Source organism: Macaca thibetana, chromosome 8, assembly GCF_024542745.1.
Source record: "Macaca thibetana thibetana isolate TM-01 chromosome 8, ASM2454274v1, whole genome shotgun sequence".
Lineage (NCBI taxonomy): Eukaryota > Metazoa > Chordata > Mammalia > Primates > Cercopithecidae > Macaca > Macaca thibetana.
In genome coordinates this window covers 73,444,272-73,462,857 of record NC_065585.1, presented here as the reverse complement: position 1 = coordinate 73,462,857, position 18,586 = coordinate 73,444,272, and the positions used below count along the sequence as shown (strand labels likewise).

General features: G+C 36.9%; 1 protein-coding gene across 12 annotated transcripts in view; it reads right to left on the bottom strand.

The window, feature by feature from the left end:
• Window positions 1-18,586, bottom strand: part of EYA1 (EYA transcriptional coactivator and phosphatase 1) — a 338,095-nt gene that overhangs the window by 105,654 nt on the left and 213,855 nt on the right. For 8 of the 12 annotated variants that reach the window (XM_050801903.1, XM_050801902.1, XM_050801898.1 and 5 more), the window contains one exon: window positions 17,505-17,642. In XM_050801903.1, the coding sequence (XP_050657860.1) occupies window positions 17,505-17,642 (138 nt within the window). The remainder of the gene's footprint in view (window positions 1-17,504; window positions 17,643-18,586) is intronic. The other 4 variants (XM_050801900.1, XM_050801899.1, XM_050801908.1 and 1 more) reach the window with 1 other exon arrangement.

The following is an 18,586-nucleotide window of genomic DNA, read 5'->3' as shown; positions in this document are numbered from 1 at the left end:
GAAAAAAAAATTATAGATTTATACAAAGAGATAGCAAAGATGTTCTTCAGTGTTGCTTCTAATAAAAAAAACCTAGGGAAGCAGCCCCAAGTCCTTAACAGGTATTATTCAGAAAATGGAATACTACGAAGCTGTTAAAACGGTGTTATAATGATGTTTAATGACATGAGAAAAATTTTCATATTATTTTGTGAAAGTAAAAACTAAAATAACAAAAAGTATTTTTGATGATCTCATTTAAAATATTTTTTAAAGCATAACAAATTTTCTAAAAGCACAGAATTCTTGGAAATGCTGTCTCTGAAGGATTTGATGTATGGTCACATAGCATTCATTAAGCCAATGTACATTTTTAAGTTTTCTACTCGGAACCTATGTTGCTTCTATAATTAGAAATAAAAGTCATTTTTTAAAAAGTTACAGTTTTATGGCAAATGAGTGGTAAAGGCCATAAATGTGTTGGCAGTTCAAGAAGGAATTTCTTCAACGTGAACTCACTATTCAGATGGCTTCAGGTATAAAATGTGGTAGTATATGCCAATTATTTACTTGCTACTGAACATTTAAGTATTGGCTTAAGAGTCAGAAAACAGTTTTCAGTTCATCATTTATGAGCTGTTTGGACTTTGGACAAGTCTCCTAGCCACTCTAAAACATAATTTCCTTATCTGCAAAAACTCTACTTTGCAGTGTTCCCAACAGATCAGATGAGGTAATGTTTTGGAAAGCATAATGGACACTCTACAATATCACATAAATGTTAGGCACATTATGGTTTATTGCAGCAAGCACTTCTAAAATTCTCTATTTATGTATCTTTTCCCTCTTTTTACTTTCCCAAATTAGATAAATATGACTTAATCTCTTTATATATCTAAAATTCAATTCCTATTTACTTATCAAGCATCTATCAACTTTAAAAGCTTGAGCCAAGAATTATTTTTATTAAGAAGGGAATCTGTTTCCTAAAATAGTGTCAAATTTAGTTATCACACAGACTCTATTTGAGGTTTCTTCATTTGCACATTTCACAGGAATATCAATTGTTCCAAGTTCCCAGAACACCTATCTTAGACAGGCAGAGAGCTCTCACAGTGCTGGTAGCCACCACAATTAGCCATCAATAGACAGACTTCACATATTAATGTTCATTTGCATGTGGTAATCACATACAAGGGAAACATGTATCCAATGCCAGGCTCATGGTGACAATTACATGGGGCCAAAAGGATGACTAAGACATAGTCTCAGACCTCGCAGGGCTTATCAGACTATCAGTTTTGTTTTTTTTAAAACATTGTCTCTTATGGGCATATGACTCACTCTTTATGTGCATATCAGTGAACAATTTATTATTGATATTATATATAAAGCAAACTTACACGGGATGAACATTTAAAAATGCCTTGTAAAAGAAATTTTAAATTACTTTTGGATAAAGGTGTGGATATCAATGCTTTTTTATAAAACTTTAGCTATTATATGCATTTAAGAGGAAAAATTACCTTGGGTTATGATCCGTTACTTTCATTTAAACTATACAATTTTAGGTTATGACTTGCTATTTTCATTTAAATGACACCTTTTTGAGCAATAAATACTGACCTCAATAATCCCTATCCACCAAGAAAATGAATAAGATATAGAAAATACATTTTTAAAATGGATGTTTTCATTCCATAAGTTATCCCCTGAAATGAAGTAGGAAAGACCATGGAGGCTATATTGGCACACACAGGCCACGAGGGTCTGACCAAGTAAATCACAGTTCAGTACTCCAAATGGCACCCAAGTGACTTTCCAGACTAAATGCTACTTCCAAGACTGTGCATTAGCTGGAATTCAACATAAGTTATACTCATTTGCTGGCTGACTGCAGGCTGAGATTCCATTCCATTTAGTATGCCGAAACAGGAGTTTAATGGCACCCCAGTGGCTTTGGAGACTTAATGCAACTTCCAAAAGGATCTTACTTTAGGGAGAGGTGTACATACTAGAGAATCAGGCTCAGGCAATATTAATTTTTCACCACCAGAATCAAGTTCGCAGGGCCACTCCACCTGCCTTCACATAGGACTTAGGCAAACAGAGCTGCTAACTCAGACCAGGCCACAGCAGGGGACTTCTGCAACAGCCTCCTCTACTGGTTTCTTTACCCATCTTTGGGTACTGTCCAGCCCATTTTCTGCAAAGTCAGTAGACTCTCTAATGTGCATGACTGACCTTGTCACTCCCCTGCTTAAAAAAGTAACCTCTAATGGCTCCCTGTTGCCCTCAGGATAATATTCAAACTGCTTACTAGGGTTTATGTATTAGGCCTTAGCTGGTCTAAACCCAGTTTATCTTTAGAACTTCTTTGGTCTTTTCCCAGCAACTGTGACTCCAATGTACCCAGGCATACATTCTAGCCTAATCCTAGTAAACCAACATGCAGGCTTTTTTTTTTTTTTTTTTTTTTTTTTTTTTTTTTTTTTTTTGAGACGGAGTCTCGCTGTGTCGCCCAGGCTGGAGTGCAGTGGCCGGATCTCAGCTCACTGCAAGCTCTGCCTCCCGGGTTCACGCCATTCTCCTGCCTCAGCCTCCCGAGTAGCTGGGACTACAGGCTCCTGCCACCTCGCCCGGCTAGTTTTTTGTATTTTTTAGTAGAGACAGGGTTTCACCGTGTTAGCCAGGATGGTCTCGATCTCCTGACCTCATGATCCGCCCGTCTCGGCCTCCCAAAGTGCTGGGATTACAGGCTTGAGCCACCGCGCCCAGCCTACATGCAGGCTTTCTAATGTTACTCCTTACAGCTCCTACTTCCTGCTTTCAAATCCAGGTTAACTTCCACTGCACTTCACAATTCAGCAGAATTTGAAACCCCCTTTCTCAGAAAAGCCTCCCTGAATCCCCATTCTCTTCTTTTTCCCTCTAAACCTGGGTTGCTGAATCAATCCATCTATCATCTGTCCATCTCCATGATATATGTGTCAATCTCTCCGATGTACCTACATTTGAGTGATATATATATGTAAATACACACATGACTTACTAATCAGTATTTTAAGCCAAGTACTAATTGACCTGTAAACTAACAAATACTAATTATATGTAAACTAACTAGTCCTTCGCCTATAAAACAGGATAACAACAAAAAACATTGACATTCCTATAAAAAAATTGGATATTTACACCTAACCCTTACAAATATCCCCAGAATGCAAAATATAATAACCATACTAGAGGTGTACTTACTAGAGAATCAGGCTCAGCCAATATTAATTTTTCACCACCAGAATCAAGTTCCTAGGGCCGCTCCACTTGCCTTCACATAGTACTTAGGGTCTGACCAAGTAAATCACAGTTTGGTACTCCAAATGGCACCCAAGTGACTTTCCAGACTAAATGCTACTTCCAAGACTGGAACATACAAATATCCCCAGAGTGCAAAATATAATAACAATAAAACAGAAAATACCCACTGAGTACTCTGTATGTTAGGAAGTAGGCTCGCCCGCATATGATTCATCTATACTACACAACTTGGTACTACAGGGTCTATGATCATTCCCATTTTGCAGATAAGGAAACAGAGGATCAGGTTACAGTAACACAGCTTCCAAGGAATGAAGGTTGAAACACAAACACAGATCTGTCTGGTTTTAAGGTCTATACAATGCTCTCTTGCCTCCTCTTGCTCGAGTTTATATTGTATAATGGGAAGTTCTGAAATACGCTAGTTTTCCCAGGCATTATTTTATAAAATAATTATATTAAAATAATTTATATTTATTATAGTTTATAATCACAGGGATTATTTTATAATTACATTAAAAAGTGTTTGAAGCAAAATAGAAGTGACAAAAACAAATAATAACACTTAAAAAATTTTGAGTGCTTACATTGAGCCAGGACCAAATAAGGCATTTTGCCTATTAGAGCTCACTGATTCCTCACAACCACCCCAGGAGGTAGATGCTGTTACATCCCATGTTACAGATGAAGAAACTGCCTGCGGTAATAAGCAAGTGTAGCAGAGCTGGGATTCAGTCCCAGCCACCTGGCTCCAGAGCTGAAGCTCTTAATCTCTATAGTAAATTGCATCTCAGAATGGCAAGGTTTTTGTCTGTGAGTTATTTCCCTTTTTTTTTTTATGACCATTTCCAAAATATGCCTGACAAATTGCCTCAGAGTCATTAGCAAGTGCTTGTTCTACCTAGGCAAATACCTGGGCCTCCCTTCAAACACAGAAATCAGTCTCACTGAGGCAGAAGGACTAGGGTATGATCTGAAAATCCATGTGTTTACCAAACACCTGTAAGTGTCTGATTTTTAGTACCAATTCAGTAGGTGTTTCAGTAATTGTTTCAAAAATATGTAACCAGTATAACCTTTCTTCGTACACTAAGAAAGTAATCATGCTCTTCAAGCATTCAGAGCCTATCTGTGTGGGGTATTTCTGGTTCTTGAGCTGAGCTAAAGATCATCTGGAATAAGGGGTTCCACTTTGATAGCTAATTCAATAGAGACTTCAGTGCCAACACTACCAGACGGATTTCACTGAAGTTTAGAACACCACAAAGCAAAGGCAAAATAGCAATGCTCATGCTCCCCAGAAAGCTTCAGTGTATGGGCTGCTAGACTCGCATACAGGCCTAGCAAAAGAGGCACATTTGTGTAGAAGGCTGTCATACACCAGGCTTGAACCTGGATGCTAGAGAGAGACAGGACAAGACATGATCAGAACAAAACAGACTTTCTTCCCTTAAGATCAATCCGTTGAGAGTTTCTGTTGGATTTACAAGGGTCTTCACTTACAACTTTCAGTCACAGAATTATTTGTAAAGTTTGGGATTCTTTAATCAAAATAATATAGAAGTATTTTCTTTTCTAGAAACAAATGACTTTACTTAAAAGACACCTCCAGATAAATAAAATAGAGCAGCTACATCCTATGATGAAAGGTTTTACATCACATTATATCGTGAAAATTCCTCAAAGTAGAAAGAATTCCCATTATGACCCATTATTTCTCAATCAATAAGTTTGGCAGAGATTGCTTCATGTGAAGCTTCAATAATTCTCGGTAAGAGTTTGGGGTGGGAGTGGGGATACCTTCTTACTCATTGGTTAAAAGGAAAAACTTACCTAGTTAAATAACTATTGGCCAATATGGTGAAACCCTGTCTCTACTAAAAATACAAAAAGTAGCCGGATGTGTAATCTCAGCTACTTGGGAGGCCGAGGCAGGAGAATCGCTTGAACCCAGGAGGCTGAAGTTTCAGTGAGCTGAGATCATGCCATTGTGCTCCAGCCTGGGTGACAAGAGCGAAACTCTATCTCAAAAATAAATAAATAAATAATAAAAAGATTGTGAACAATCATAGCCATGGTTATTTTTTTTTTTTTGACATGGAGGGGAGACACTCATTTCCACAACAGGAAACTGGAAAATGTTTCCCTTCACAACATCTCTTAAGATACAGCATTATTTGTCCTTCCACTGCTCTTTTTCAAAGTTGATTATTTGTATATTCCAAGTGGGAAGATAATTTATCTCTAATCACAAAACACACACACACATACACACACAGTTTTTCAAGTTAGTTTCATCAACAGCATCTACTGGCATTCTTTACAGGTACAACTCTAGAGGTTGTTGTGATCCAAAAGAAGTAGGCATCATCAATCTATCCCTTGAAGAAAGTTAGAAAATCCCACACACTCATGAAGATGACGCAAAGAACATCAGCTTGCATCACCCACTCAGGTGTCACAGCTCTCACTGCGTTACTTACTTAGGTGCCACAGCCCTGCTAGGGAGGTGCTCAGCAAAATGACATGAAGACACCTGCCTGGTTAGACTGGTAAGGAAAGCACATGCTTCCCCAAAAAGGGAAGAAGTGTACTCACTCCTGGCATAGGGGGAGAATAAACTCTCCAAAGAAGATGAGAGAATAGAAAGGTTACGGGAAATTGGGTGAGGAGTGTGGCTGATCGTGGTTGATGGAAGTTTCTTGATCATTTAAGAAAAACAGCTCAGGAAAAGAAATGGCATTCTTTAATGGCAAAATGCAAGAATCTGAATATCCAACAAAATCATTAGTATACTGAGACCAAAGAAATGTTACGATTCTGAATTGCTGGGGGTGAGGGAAAAGCTAGAGAACCGTTACAAATACAAGGACACAAATGTTTATCTGGGCCTGTAGATGCCACTTGGGGTCTGGGATGGGGGTGCTCAGGAGAAGAATATTCTAACCAGACTGTTGCCTACAGCTCCCCATGCACAGCTCACCATGGTACTTTAGGATGCAATCACTGTTACATCGGAAACTCACCTTGCTCAGTCTTGCTCCTCTTACTTAATGCTTCCCTCCCTCACTCCACATTTTCCATCCTTCAAGCCCTCACCCAAGTCTCACCTGTTCAATAAGCTTCCCCTGACTGTTACTCTTTATACGGAGTTTATCTTCTGGAAACCTGATCTCACTATTAATTGATGCCATGTAATTGACCTCTTCGTTAGACCGGTACTAAGCAAGTCCCCCTTAGTCTTGTTTTCATTGTGACCATAAGTTCCTTAAGCTCATTTGCTATATTTATCCTGTCTGCCTCACACAGAGATGGATAAACCGTGTCTGACTCATGCCTTTGAAGGGCTTCATCTAGGCTCGAGTGGGAGCCAGAACTGAACCGTTGCTTAAGAATTTCAATTCAGGTGGGAAGTGACTAAAGGATTTGGTAAGAACACGATTGTCATAAAGTATTAGGTATGGGGACAGCTGAGGACCTTTCCATAGATTTTTGTTGGTGGGGAGGGGGACAGTTTGGAAGAATGACTTTAAGGCTCACAAAAGATTTTAAGAGAGAAAAGAAGGTCTCTCAACTTTATTTTTTCATCAGTTTAAAAAAAGTGAGTAGGGAAAGAAAAAATAAATAATAATAGAGCTTATTTCTCAGACTTTATACGGAGGACTCTGATTTTTAACAGATTTTATCTGAACACTTTGCTAGGGTTATTTATTTTTTAGAGACAGTGTCTCACTTTGTCACCCAGGCTGGAGTGCAGTGGCACAATCTTGGCTCACCGCAACCTCCACCTCTCAGGTTCAAGCGATTCTCGTGCCTCAGCATCCTGAGTAGCTGGGATTACAGGTGTGTCCTATCACATTCGGCTGACTGGTTTCTTTCAAGCTACATGATGTATAAAGGATTATCTTAGAAATCAGATTATAATCACTTTAGATTTAAATTATATAAAGAAAGTTAAATTCTGGACCCGTAAGCACCTTCTGAAAGGAGTCAAAATAGTTTTGAATCCCCAGTAAATAGTCCAGCAGACTTTAAATCAAATAAAATTTTAAGTTGATTAAGTATCCATGGATTTTTACCTCATAAAATCTCACTTATTTGAGCTATGAATACCACCGGACCCCAGAGATGGTACAAGGACTTCACATCCACATACCATCGGGGCATGCCGACAGGATGTTAACCTTGTTAGTCCAGCTGTTAGGATCCTAACAGAACACTGACCCATGGTCCAGATCCTGCCCTCCTAAGAGGCTATTCACTCTCATAGCTCAGAGATTGGCATATCACAGGTATATTAATGAAAACAAGTCTTGCTTGCATAAGAAAAACTTCAAATTCAGAATGCAGTAACATCCTATGGCTTTAGAGTACATTTAGAGTTCAAACTTTCCACACCCATTTTCTGAGGTTATTTTCAACATCATCATGTGAGGTGGCTGAGGGAGGGTCCTCATCTTCATTCAAAAAGTAGAGGATGCATAAGGTGACCATTATCTCTGGTGCCAGATTACTGTTTTCTAATCTGTCATGCCAAATCTACCTTTTAGATTTCCTGAATCGGTAATGTTGAAAGCAAATTGGTATTAAGTGGTATTAATTTTTGGCTACACAAAAATCATAGACACACTAAGGGCAGAAATAATCATACCTAAGAAATTTAACAAATACATTTGGAATCAAATGATCCCATTTTTAAAGGACCTCCTCATTGTAACTGTTTTAGGATAGTAAATTTAAAAGTAAACTAAATAAAGTGTCCCAGGGACAGTGTGTCATAAAGATTTCTTTGCTTTCTTCTTGTCAATGTTGGGTTCCTACAGAGAAAGAGTGGTGGCCCTGTCAACCATAACAAACAAGAAACAGTCTTGCTTGAAGATCCTGTATGGGACATGCAGTTTTGTAAATGCTAAGCAATTTTAGTTTTAAAACAAATCCATCCCTCAAAACTTCTCTTAATACATCTTCACTACCTCTTCGTAGTTAAGAGCACACCCTGTATCTATTTAAACGTTACTTAAAATATTAAATCAAAGTTTTGTGTATGATTTAACCTGGATAATACTGCCCAGCTATAACTTCAAAAAGCTTTTTTTTTTTTTTTTCCAAGAAAAAAAAAAAGGAGTAACAAGTAGGTCAAAGGAAAAAAAAAAAAAGGAGTAACAAGTAGGTCAAAGGTCTACTTCAGAGAGAACAAGGACTCACATTAAAAACCAGAATCCCAGCCAACATAAGAATGCTGGAACCTGCTGGGGCCTGTCTGTACTTGCCATGTTTTAGAGCATTTTCTAGCACTTACTGGGCAAGCAGGATGCTGTTTGTCCCTCGTGTATTTTCACAGAAGTCCATTTGCTTTCCATCTCTGGCCTCTTTGCCATGGGCTATGTCCATCATCAAGCGCGATCTATGTGGGAGAAGTTAGTGCAGCTCCCTGGGGAAAAGCTTTCGAAGGCCAGATGGGCTATTTAAAATCAGGATTTTTTCCCCTTCCTTAGAAGATAGATTTTAAATGACCAAGTTTTCCTTTATCCCAGTAATAGTTTTTATTTCCAAATAGAACTTTTAACACAGGTTATAAAGACTGCAAAGCCTTTACATTTACCTGTCTTGATATATTTCTATACATTTTAACTAAAAACAACTCATGAAGAAAACAATACTGGTATGGGTCACTAATTATTGCTGTGCCTAGATTTCCAGACATTTTTATCCAATGTTTAACACCTGAAATATACAAGATGCCAAAAGAAGTGAAACAAAGTATTACTTATAAAATCAATTTAAGAAAAAAAAAATCTGGAACATAAAATGCCAAGAACTAAAAAATAAATATGAGAAGAGTGGCAAAGAAGCTAAGGGGCAATTTGGCACATCAGTGCAAGCTTCAAAAGCTATTCAATTTCACTTTATGCCAGAAAGTGCAAATCTCAAACGCTTTATCACAGATTGTTTAAGTTTAATGTATATTTTCCTAAAACCACTATCTTTTAAAGTAAAAATACATTTTCTATAGATAATAAAAAAATTTTAAAGTATAACAGCACATTTAGTTAAGCAATTTTTAGATTCTAAATGACTAATAAACTGAAATGGTTCAGGCATACATTTGAAAAGCTACAGAGAGGCAGATCAAAGGAAACAAGGGTGATGTTACCAGATCATTCCCACTTCATAATGAGGCAGGGATGCATGAGGTGTGATGGTGGTAGAGCTGTGTCTCTTCCACGTACCCTTTAACAAACCTTTGCTTGATTTATTGTCTTTCCTTACTAGTTTGAACCCCAATCTCTTTAGCAGAACAAACAACATTATATACCAAGAGGGTGTGAGAATTTGTGTTATTTTCTTCTCTACGTGAGAGCAATAAAGCCTAAAGGAAAATAAACAAAGCAGGGTTTCCAGGGCCCTCTGGGTTTAGTACATGTACATCTGTGCAGACCCTTCGATCTATCATGGCAGATCTTGACACCTTCCCTGGTGTAGGATGATGGGAGTGTCCTATACCATTATTGATATTCTAGGACAATAAAACACTCAGAAAGGCATTCTATACCACCATCGTGATGATTCTGTGATGTCTCCAACCAGCTCTATCTATGAGTATTAACACAAGGAAAGATGGCATTAAACATACAATGACAATAAATTAACTGAAATGTCTTATTTATGTTTTATATATTTTTAAGTTCAGAGGTGCATTGCAGGTTTGTTATGTAAATTTGTGTCATGGAGGTTTGGTGTACAGATTATTTCATCACCCAGGTATTAAGCCATATTAGTTATTTTTCCTGATCCCCTCTTTCTTCCCACCCTTCACTCTCTGACAGGTCCCAGTGTGTGCTGTTCCCCTCCATATGTCCATACATTCTCATTATTTAGCTCCCACTTATAGGTGAGAATATACAGTATCTGGTTTTCTGTTCCTGTGTCAGTTTGCTAAGGATAATGGCCTCCAGCTCCATCCATATTCCTGCAAAGGACATGACCTCATTCTTTTTTTTATAGTTGCATAGTTTTCCATGGTGTATATGCACCACATTTTCTTTATCCAGTTTACCACTGATGGGCATTTAGGTTGATTCCATGTCTTTGTCTTTGCTCTTGTAAATGGTGAATTAACTGAATTTTTATTATGCTACATTCCAAATCCATTTCCCCAAATGAAGAAAATCAGAGTTTTTTATGAACCTTAATTTCTAACATTCATTGTGACATAGACCTCCCCACTTCTAACAAACATTTGTATATTTTAGACATAATACTAGATACTGGAGATTAAAATATGACTAAAGATGTTCATTACCTTTAATAGTCTAGAATCACTAGAACTAAGCTATTATGGAAAGCTGGGTTTTCCACAGAGCTGAGGCTTAACCAGTTAAGTAACAACTTAATTTTAATGGTTTTGTTTTGTAGGTGTGTGAAAATCTTCTGCAAGTGAACTCTACACTTTCTTACCTCAGTCAAATTGCTAAACAAAATTTTATTTTCCTCATATGATTGGGTACCACCATTATAAAGATAGTTCAATGTTTTCTGTATTAGATGGAACCATAAATCTATATTGTATGTGGAGTTAAATGGATGGTGACGATAGGTGCAGACCTTGCATTTTTAAAGATTTGATTTCAAGTTAGTTGTTTCTTTTACATAAAAGGAGAATAAAGGTTATTTGTGACACACTGGGGAGATATTCTGTGAAAGCAATCAGAAGCCAAAGTTGCTTCTGCTAAGCAGTTTTCTTACCTTTCATGCATGCGTGCACACACACACAAACTCACACACAACACCCAGTTTCACTCTTGTGGCCAGTGCCCTTTGATTGGTAAGCAGCAGTAAAAACATATTTTTTGCAGAACTGACCCAAGGGTCTCCAGGCACACTCTGTCCATCCACACCCACCCATTCAGCTAACTCATCTGCATCAGCTTTGTCAATGGTGTGTGAAGAAAAACCTCCTCAGACCATTCCAAAACTTCTTCCAGAAACACCAAAGCTAACACTGCGGAACAGGAAAACGTCAAAAATGAATAAGCAAAGATTTCACCTCCTCAGGTTGAACCCTACAATTGTTTATGAGGAAGAACACTTTGTCTTTCTCAGCTGAACTTAAGTTTCTAATTTTTTAGTGGTGCACAAAAGAAAAATTAAAGCAGGAATAGAATTTACAGTGATCTTGCGGCAAAGGTGAAAACAATCAGATTTCCCAATCACTGAGGTTTTATTTCATGGAATTTTAGTGTTAGAGCATGCGTGACAAATTAGTTTAAAATGGCATGTGTCAGATTCACAGAAGGCTGCTTGGCAGGACAGAAGCATTGAAAGTTGGAGCTGAAAGGGTGATTCCAGAAGGATCACTTGGAGCAAATGAGGGCACCAAGTAAGGCTGGCCCAGTTCACAAGGCTTGACAGTGGCAAAATGGCCATAAATTGCCAAATCTGCCCTTTAAAGGCTGTCCAAGTGTTAAGCACTGACAGTGCTCAGAAATGAGTTTTCTAAGAAGTTTTTTTTAGAGCTTCATGAGTTGGTGTTTGACTAGTTATATAACTAAGTATGTAATGCAATGGTTTAGTTCTAACGATCAAGCCTGCCCTTCAGAAAATTTAAAGACCAAGCAACTACATTTTGGCTTTTTGTAGTTTTCTTTAAAAGCTACTCCTGCAAACTCTGTAATTTAGGTGTATGTACAACCACAAGGTTTGACAGTTCTAAGTCATTCTCCGTTTTGAATAACCATTCTTGATTAACTGTTGATATTATACAAACTAAATTACTAATTTTATGCATTCTTTAGCATTTTCAGGTTCTCATTCATTCATTCATTTTTTGGAAACAGAGTCTCACTCCGTTGCCCAGGCTGGAGTGCAGTGGCACGATCTTGTCTCACTGAACCTCACGGTCCCAAGATTCTCTTACCTCAGCCTCCAGAGTAGCTGGGATTACAGGCACGTGACATTATACCTGGCTAATTTTTGTACTTTTAGTAGAGACGGGGTTTCGCCATGTTGGCCAGGCTAGTCTCAAACTCCTGACTTCGGGTGATCTGCCCACCTCGGCCTCCCAAAGTGCCACAGGTTTTTTTTTTGTTTGTTTTTGTTTTTTTTTGAGACAGAGCCTCACTTTGTTGCCCAGGCTAGAGTGCAGTGGCGCGATCTCGGCTCACTGCAAGCTCTGCCTCCCAGGTTCACGCCATTCTCCTGCCTCAGCCTCCCAAGTAGCTGGTACTACAGGCGCCCACCACCACGCCTGGCTAATTTTTTGTATTTTTAGTAGAGACGAGGTTTCGCCATGTTAGGGAGGATGGTCTTGATTTCCAGACCTCGTGATCCACCTGCCTCAGTCTCCCAAAGTGCTGGGATTACAGGCATGGGCCACCGCGCCCAGCCAGGTTCTTATCTTTTTAAAGTCACTGTTCAGATTTATGTAATGATTAAATAAGATGTCACAAGGGAAATAACTAGGTTACTCCTTGGCATATAAAAAGTAAACAATAAATGTCAATTGTTATTTTATTTTGTTGTATGGGCACCAGTGTTTTCCATCTCTACATAGCACAGCTTATCACCTTCCCATCTTCTTTCCTAATTTTCTGAACTAAACAATTTGATGCTTCAGTGACTGTTGGAGACCTCTTTCTCCACACATTCTTAGCAGTCAAAGCAGAGATGTGACTGCAGGACCTCTCATGACCAAGAAGGACTTGGTTGATGACTGACTCTCTCCCACCCCTGCAGAGCTGAGTTTATTTTTTGCCAGTGACTCTTCCTTGCTTCCTCACTCTCACTTTCCAAGACCCCATTCACCACTGTCGCCATACAGCTTTTCCTCTCTTCTGATTTTCTTCTTCATTTTGTTTCTCCCCCACTTTTTTGGGGATCATGTACAAAAAGCTTGACCTTTGTTGATAGTAAGTTTCCTTCCATGCCAGCGTATTAATTACATCTGGTTCCTTTTTTGCTATGCTTATTTGGTTATTGGTTTCTTAAAGTTCTCTTTCATGGCTAAAATATATTGTGTTATATATGTTATTATACATATTAAAATTTTAATTATATTTCGTGTGTTGTGGGGGGAAGAGAAGCAGCATTTAGGTAATGCTACCTAATCTGGAACTACTCCAGAAAGCTGGACCATAATAATAATGAAAATAATAGTAACCAATCACCACTGCAATGAGAGCAGTAAAATTGACAACAATCATTTGAGTTCTTACTCTGTACCATAGGTTGGTCAGAGTGATTTACAATCTCAATGACATCTCACAACACTATTGTGGGAGATCTCACGCCCATATTCCAGATAAGGAAACAGATGTGAAGGAGTCAAGTCGCATGCTGAAGGCCCACAGAAAGCAAAGGCAGAACTGCTAACAGCCAGTCTTACTCCAGAACCCATACTGCTAACCAGGGAGCCAGATTTCACTATACCTTTACTCCAGTCTTTCTAAGTTTGATAGAACCAAAGAGGTGATCATCATAAATTTTATTTAATCAGCAAAACACTTAAAGGAAGCATACACGTCACACTTCAGTTTTTGGGGCTACTAGAATATTTCCCCGGGCTACTAGAATAATTCTTCTATCATTGTAAAATTCTGATATTAAATTCAAACAGCTAAATCTCTGAATAACTAGTCATCATACCTTATATTTTAAAAGTTGAAAAGATTTCCCGGAAATAAAGCTAGGCAAAAATATCTCCCATGTTGCCAAAATATATTCTCATCCAGGATTCAAATACATTTTAATAGCTATAAGATGAAATTGATATAAGCAAAAAAAAAAATCACTGCTATTCATTAAGGATTAAAAGAACTGAGGGAATTTTGAAAATAATTTTAGACGTTGTAGAAATTATTATACTAAAAAACATGTATTGAAAAGACACTCAAAGGTCAACAGACTCTCACAACTAGGTGGCCAAAATCATTGAATAATGGTGAAGCAGTATTCATACTGCATTTAATATTTAAGAACTACATATTAATCACAATTAAGTACCCCAATCTGGCCATATACATTCTGTAGCTAATTATATAGCATTATCCATCATCATTTTGGCAAGTTAATTTTCAAATTAATAGTATATTATCATCTGGCTTAATATGTGGAAGTCATATTACAGGTTGAATATCCCTTATCTGAAATGCTTGGGAGCAGAAATGTTTTGGATTTTGAATTTTTTCAAATTTTGGAATATTTGCATTATATACTGGTTGAGCATTCCTAACCCAAAAATCTGAAATCCAAAATGATCCTATAAGCATTTTCTTTCATGTGAGTGCTCAAAAAGTTTTAAATTTTGAATCATTTTCGATTTCAGATTTTTCGATTAGGAATACTCAACCTATATATCCGATTGTCTAAAACTGAATAAAATATCATTATAAAAATAGTCATGTGAAATAATGCCTCAGTCATGGGAAATGGGTCCTAATGTCCCACTAGAAAGGCCATTCAACTAAGGGATGTACAAAAACACACAAAAGGTTTTAATGCAATATCCAGTAAGCCCAGATGATAATAAATCTGTGGATAGAAAAGCAATGCCTTATTTGGTGCTATCCATGTCCTTATTTCTTTTAAAAAATAGTTTTATTTTCTTCCAAATTCATTTCCTTTTCTACTCCTTCATTTCCCCTTTTTTATGCACTATACTCTAATGGCTGGTTTTGAATTGTTTCTGCTGCATAAGTTTTGATCTGGGGGAGGAGCAAGATAAAAGTAACTCTCAAGCACAACATTTCTCAAACTATCTGAGGTCCAGGATCGGTTTTTTCCTCCAGTCCTCCACAGACTGATAACTGAGCAAAACGCAAAGTAATGTACTTCTAAAAGAAAAAAAAAAATTTCTCTAAAAAAAGAGAGAGTACAAGTCTCATTTTTAAAAAAAGTATTTGATTCAATAAACATAAAACTTATTATTGACTGACTATGAAAGTTTCTAGATGCTAACTCTCAGTTTCTGTACTTAGCTTTTGGTGGACAGGTAATGGCAAGGCTGTGGACGGGCACAGGCCCAGAACCATACAATTCTGTAGCTCTGCTCTGGGCAGGGCACTTCACTTGCCTCTTTCCCACTTTTAGGATCCACTTCTCCTCAAGGAGACCTGGATACCACAGGCACCCTGGTAGACCCTGGGACCCCTCCAGCACTCTTTATTTTCCTGATATCTCCTGGAGGAATCTGCAATTGTATAATTTAGTTGGTTGCTTGTCTACTGTCTCTCTCTTTGGCAAGAATGAAAGCTCTGTGTGCAAACAGACCTTGTCTGCCTTATGATCCATTTCTTTACTAGAGCCCAGGACTGTTAAATTCATTAATAAAGTCTTTCCATCACTTTTTGTTCTTTATATTCCTTTACTCAATTGATATTCAGCATGTGTAGAACAGTTCTTTTCCAAGGCTGCATAAAAGTTTTGGAATCAGGCACATAAATAATATCCTTCTACCAATAAATGCTATCTGTTATAAAACAGTTTTTATTTTGTAATCACTGAATATGTCAAAAGTTTATAGTTCAGGCCTTTTGAATCAAATGCAAAATCAAATATGAAAAGCTTAATGGATCTTGTCCCCTAAAATTGTAGTTTGCTATACAGGAAAATAGACTCTTAAAAATGATAAATTGAAATATATATATATATATATACACACACACACACATATATATATATCATTCTTAAGGAAACATATTAATAAAACATTTAAAAAGGCTGAGATCTTTAATGTGAAAAATAATAAAATAAAGATGACTGCCACTGAAGAGAAGAAAAAATGTTTTATGTTTTTTCTAAATGCGTATAAAACTAAATCTTGTACCTACCAAAATGACACTTTTTTCAAAGAAAGGTATTATCAAATGTGTACATTTGGACACACAGCACTTCCTTGTGTAAATGTATAGGAAATCCTTAAAGGAGCATAAAACAATTTATGTAGAAATTCTATACTTAAACTTATTCGAAGGAAATAATCAAAGGAAATAATTAAAGGACATAATTAAGACATGCATAGCGTTGCTCTAAATGTCAAATAATAGGGAATTAGTTAAATAAGACATACCTATTTAATTCCATGTAGCCATTAAAAGGATACCACAGAACAGAACTTATTGATGTGAAAAGATGATTAAAATGTACTTGTTACTAAAAACAGCAGGTTGCAATACTGTGTTATATAATAATGGGCCCATACTGTATATCTAGATAAACATAAAATGATAGTAATAAATGTATGAGACATAGACTATATTTTTGCTTCTCTGTATTTTATAATTTGTCTGCAATAAACAAATATTATTAATGCAATGGAGAATAAGATAAAATATATAAAAACATCAACAACTATAAAAAGAACCCCTTCAATCAAAAAGAGATAATCAGGGATTTGATTCAACTATGGCTTGGTACTATTAGGAGGCCGAATATGATTCATTGAACTGAACTGTAGTAAAGACAAGATATTAGGAAAATGTTTAAATTACGTGAGAACTATTCTCAAGCACTTTAAAGATCTATTTGCAAGATAACAAATGTGCTACTTTTAAGTAATGTCTATGCATTCTTGAGACCAGCTTTGACAATGACAGTTGTCATTCCATTTGACTTGTACTTACATTATGTCTTGCCTATAGTTTCAAAAACAGAACCCAGGGACTGATTCTTACAAGCATTTTCTTAAAGATTCACTGGGTGTCTGTAAATCTGATCAACTGGTCTTTGGGAGATTATTATTCAACACTTATCACATACTTTATTTCTAGAGCTATGAGTGTCACTTCCCAAGCCTCACTTCATAATGAAAATAAAGAAAACAGCCCTTTGGAAAAGTTGGATGGTAATATCAAGTGAGTAAGTTTTTAGTATATACCGTATCACAACCTCCTACATGGCTGACTTTTGACTTTTTTATTTCTTTTATAACTGACAGAAGACACAAAGGCAAAAATGTCAACTTCATAAAAAACTTAGTGCTTTTTGGAAAGAATCTTAGAGATCATTCAGTCTAACCCCCTGATGTTACAAATACGGAAATTTAGGCCTAGAAAATAGGTTAGTGACGAACTAAACTAGAAGCAGGTGTCCTGCCTCTAAGCCCAATCCAGTTGCCATCCTGATTTACTACTTACATGGAACATCAGATTCCACTTTAGAAGTTAACTATCAACCTATAGGGTTAAGGAAAATAGCAATGTGTGTATACAGACCTTGCATCTGGTAGCTGTATGGTGCCTGTCCAGGTTGAGGGGTACTGAAGCTTGTGCCATAGCTGAGAAATCCTGTCTGTCCAGGCGACTGAGACTGTGACAATCCACCTTCAGTCTTGATGCCTGCCCACAATGCACCTAAATCAGTTAGTGATAGCTTATCTATCTGTCCATTTTCAAAAGCTGGCAAATATACAAAAACATACACTTCCACAACCGTTTAACTACAAATGCTTCCCCAATCTTATCTCAAAAATAAAGGGTATATATGCATACAATGAAATACCATAAAGTACAACTTCAATTTTTTAAATCCAGGCTTACAGATTTGAATGTCTATTCACATTATTCTCTCGTTTTACTGCACTTTAACACACATCCCTTCTATAAAATGTAACTCCTGTGATATATTTTCATACTTCATTTTGTTGTTTTAATGTAAGAGTTGAAGATCATCTCCTTCACAGTCAAGAAATAGCCATAATTAAATTTTAGCTAAATGATCCCAAAGTTGCTATATTGACTAGTGTCAAAATTAAAATCCTTTATATATATGATTTATACAATCATATATATGATAATCATATATATATGATTAATTAGATACTATACAGTCACAGTATTTTTCCCTCCTTTACTCTTTCTACTACAAAGCTGATTTCAGTACCAACTCATTTTGAAGTCCAAAGACGCAATACTGGGCACAGAGCTAAACAACATGGTAGAAAGGCTTTTCCTGAATATCTAGGTCCTATCAGAAAATAAGCACAAAGGAAGCAGAATACTAATGAGCTGAATCTTATAAAACAGCAGTGATTTATAAACAAGTGAGGTCGACCAGCAGTTTCCTTTTGTCCCTTTTAGTGTGAAATATTTGTCTATAATTGTTTTCAATGTAGTCTAAAGTACCTTTGTTTTTATTATATGATAATATAAAAATGATGTATTTGTGGCCCCCAAATACTTCCCCAAACACCAGACTAACAACGTAATTTTGGAACTTGGAATTGGCAGCACTGAGGTATGGGGCTAAGCTCTGTCTTTAATTAATTACAATTAGAGACAGTCATGCATGTTAACAA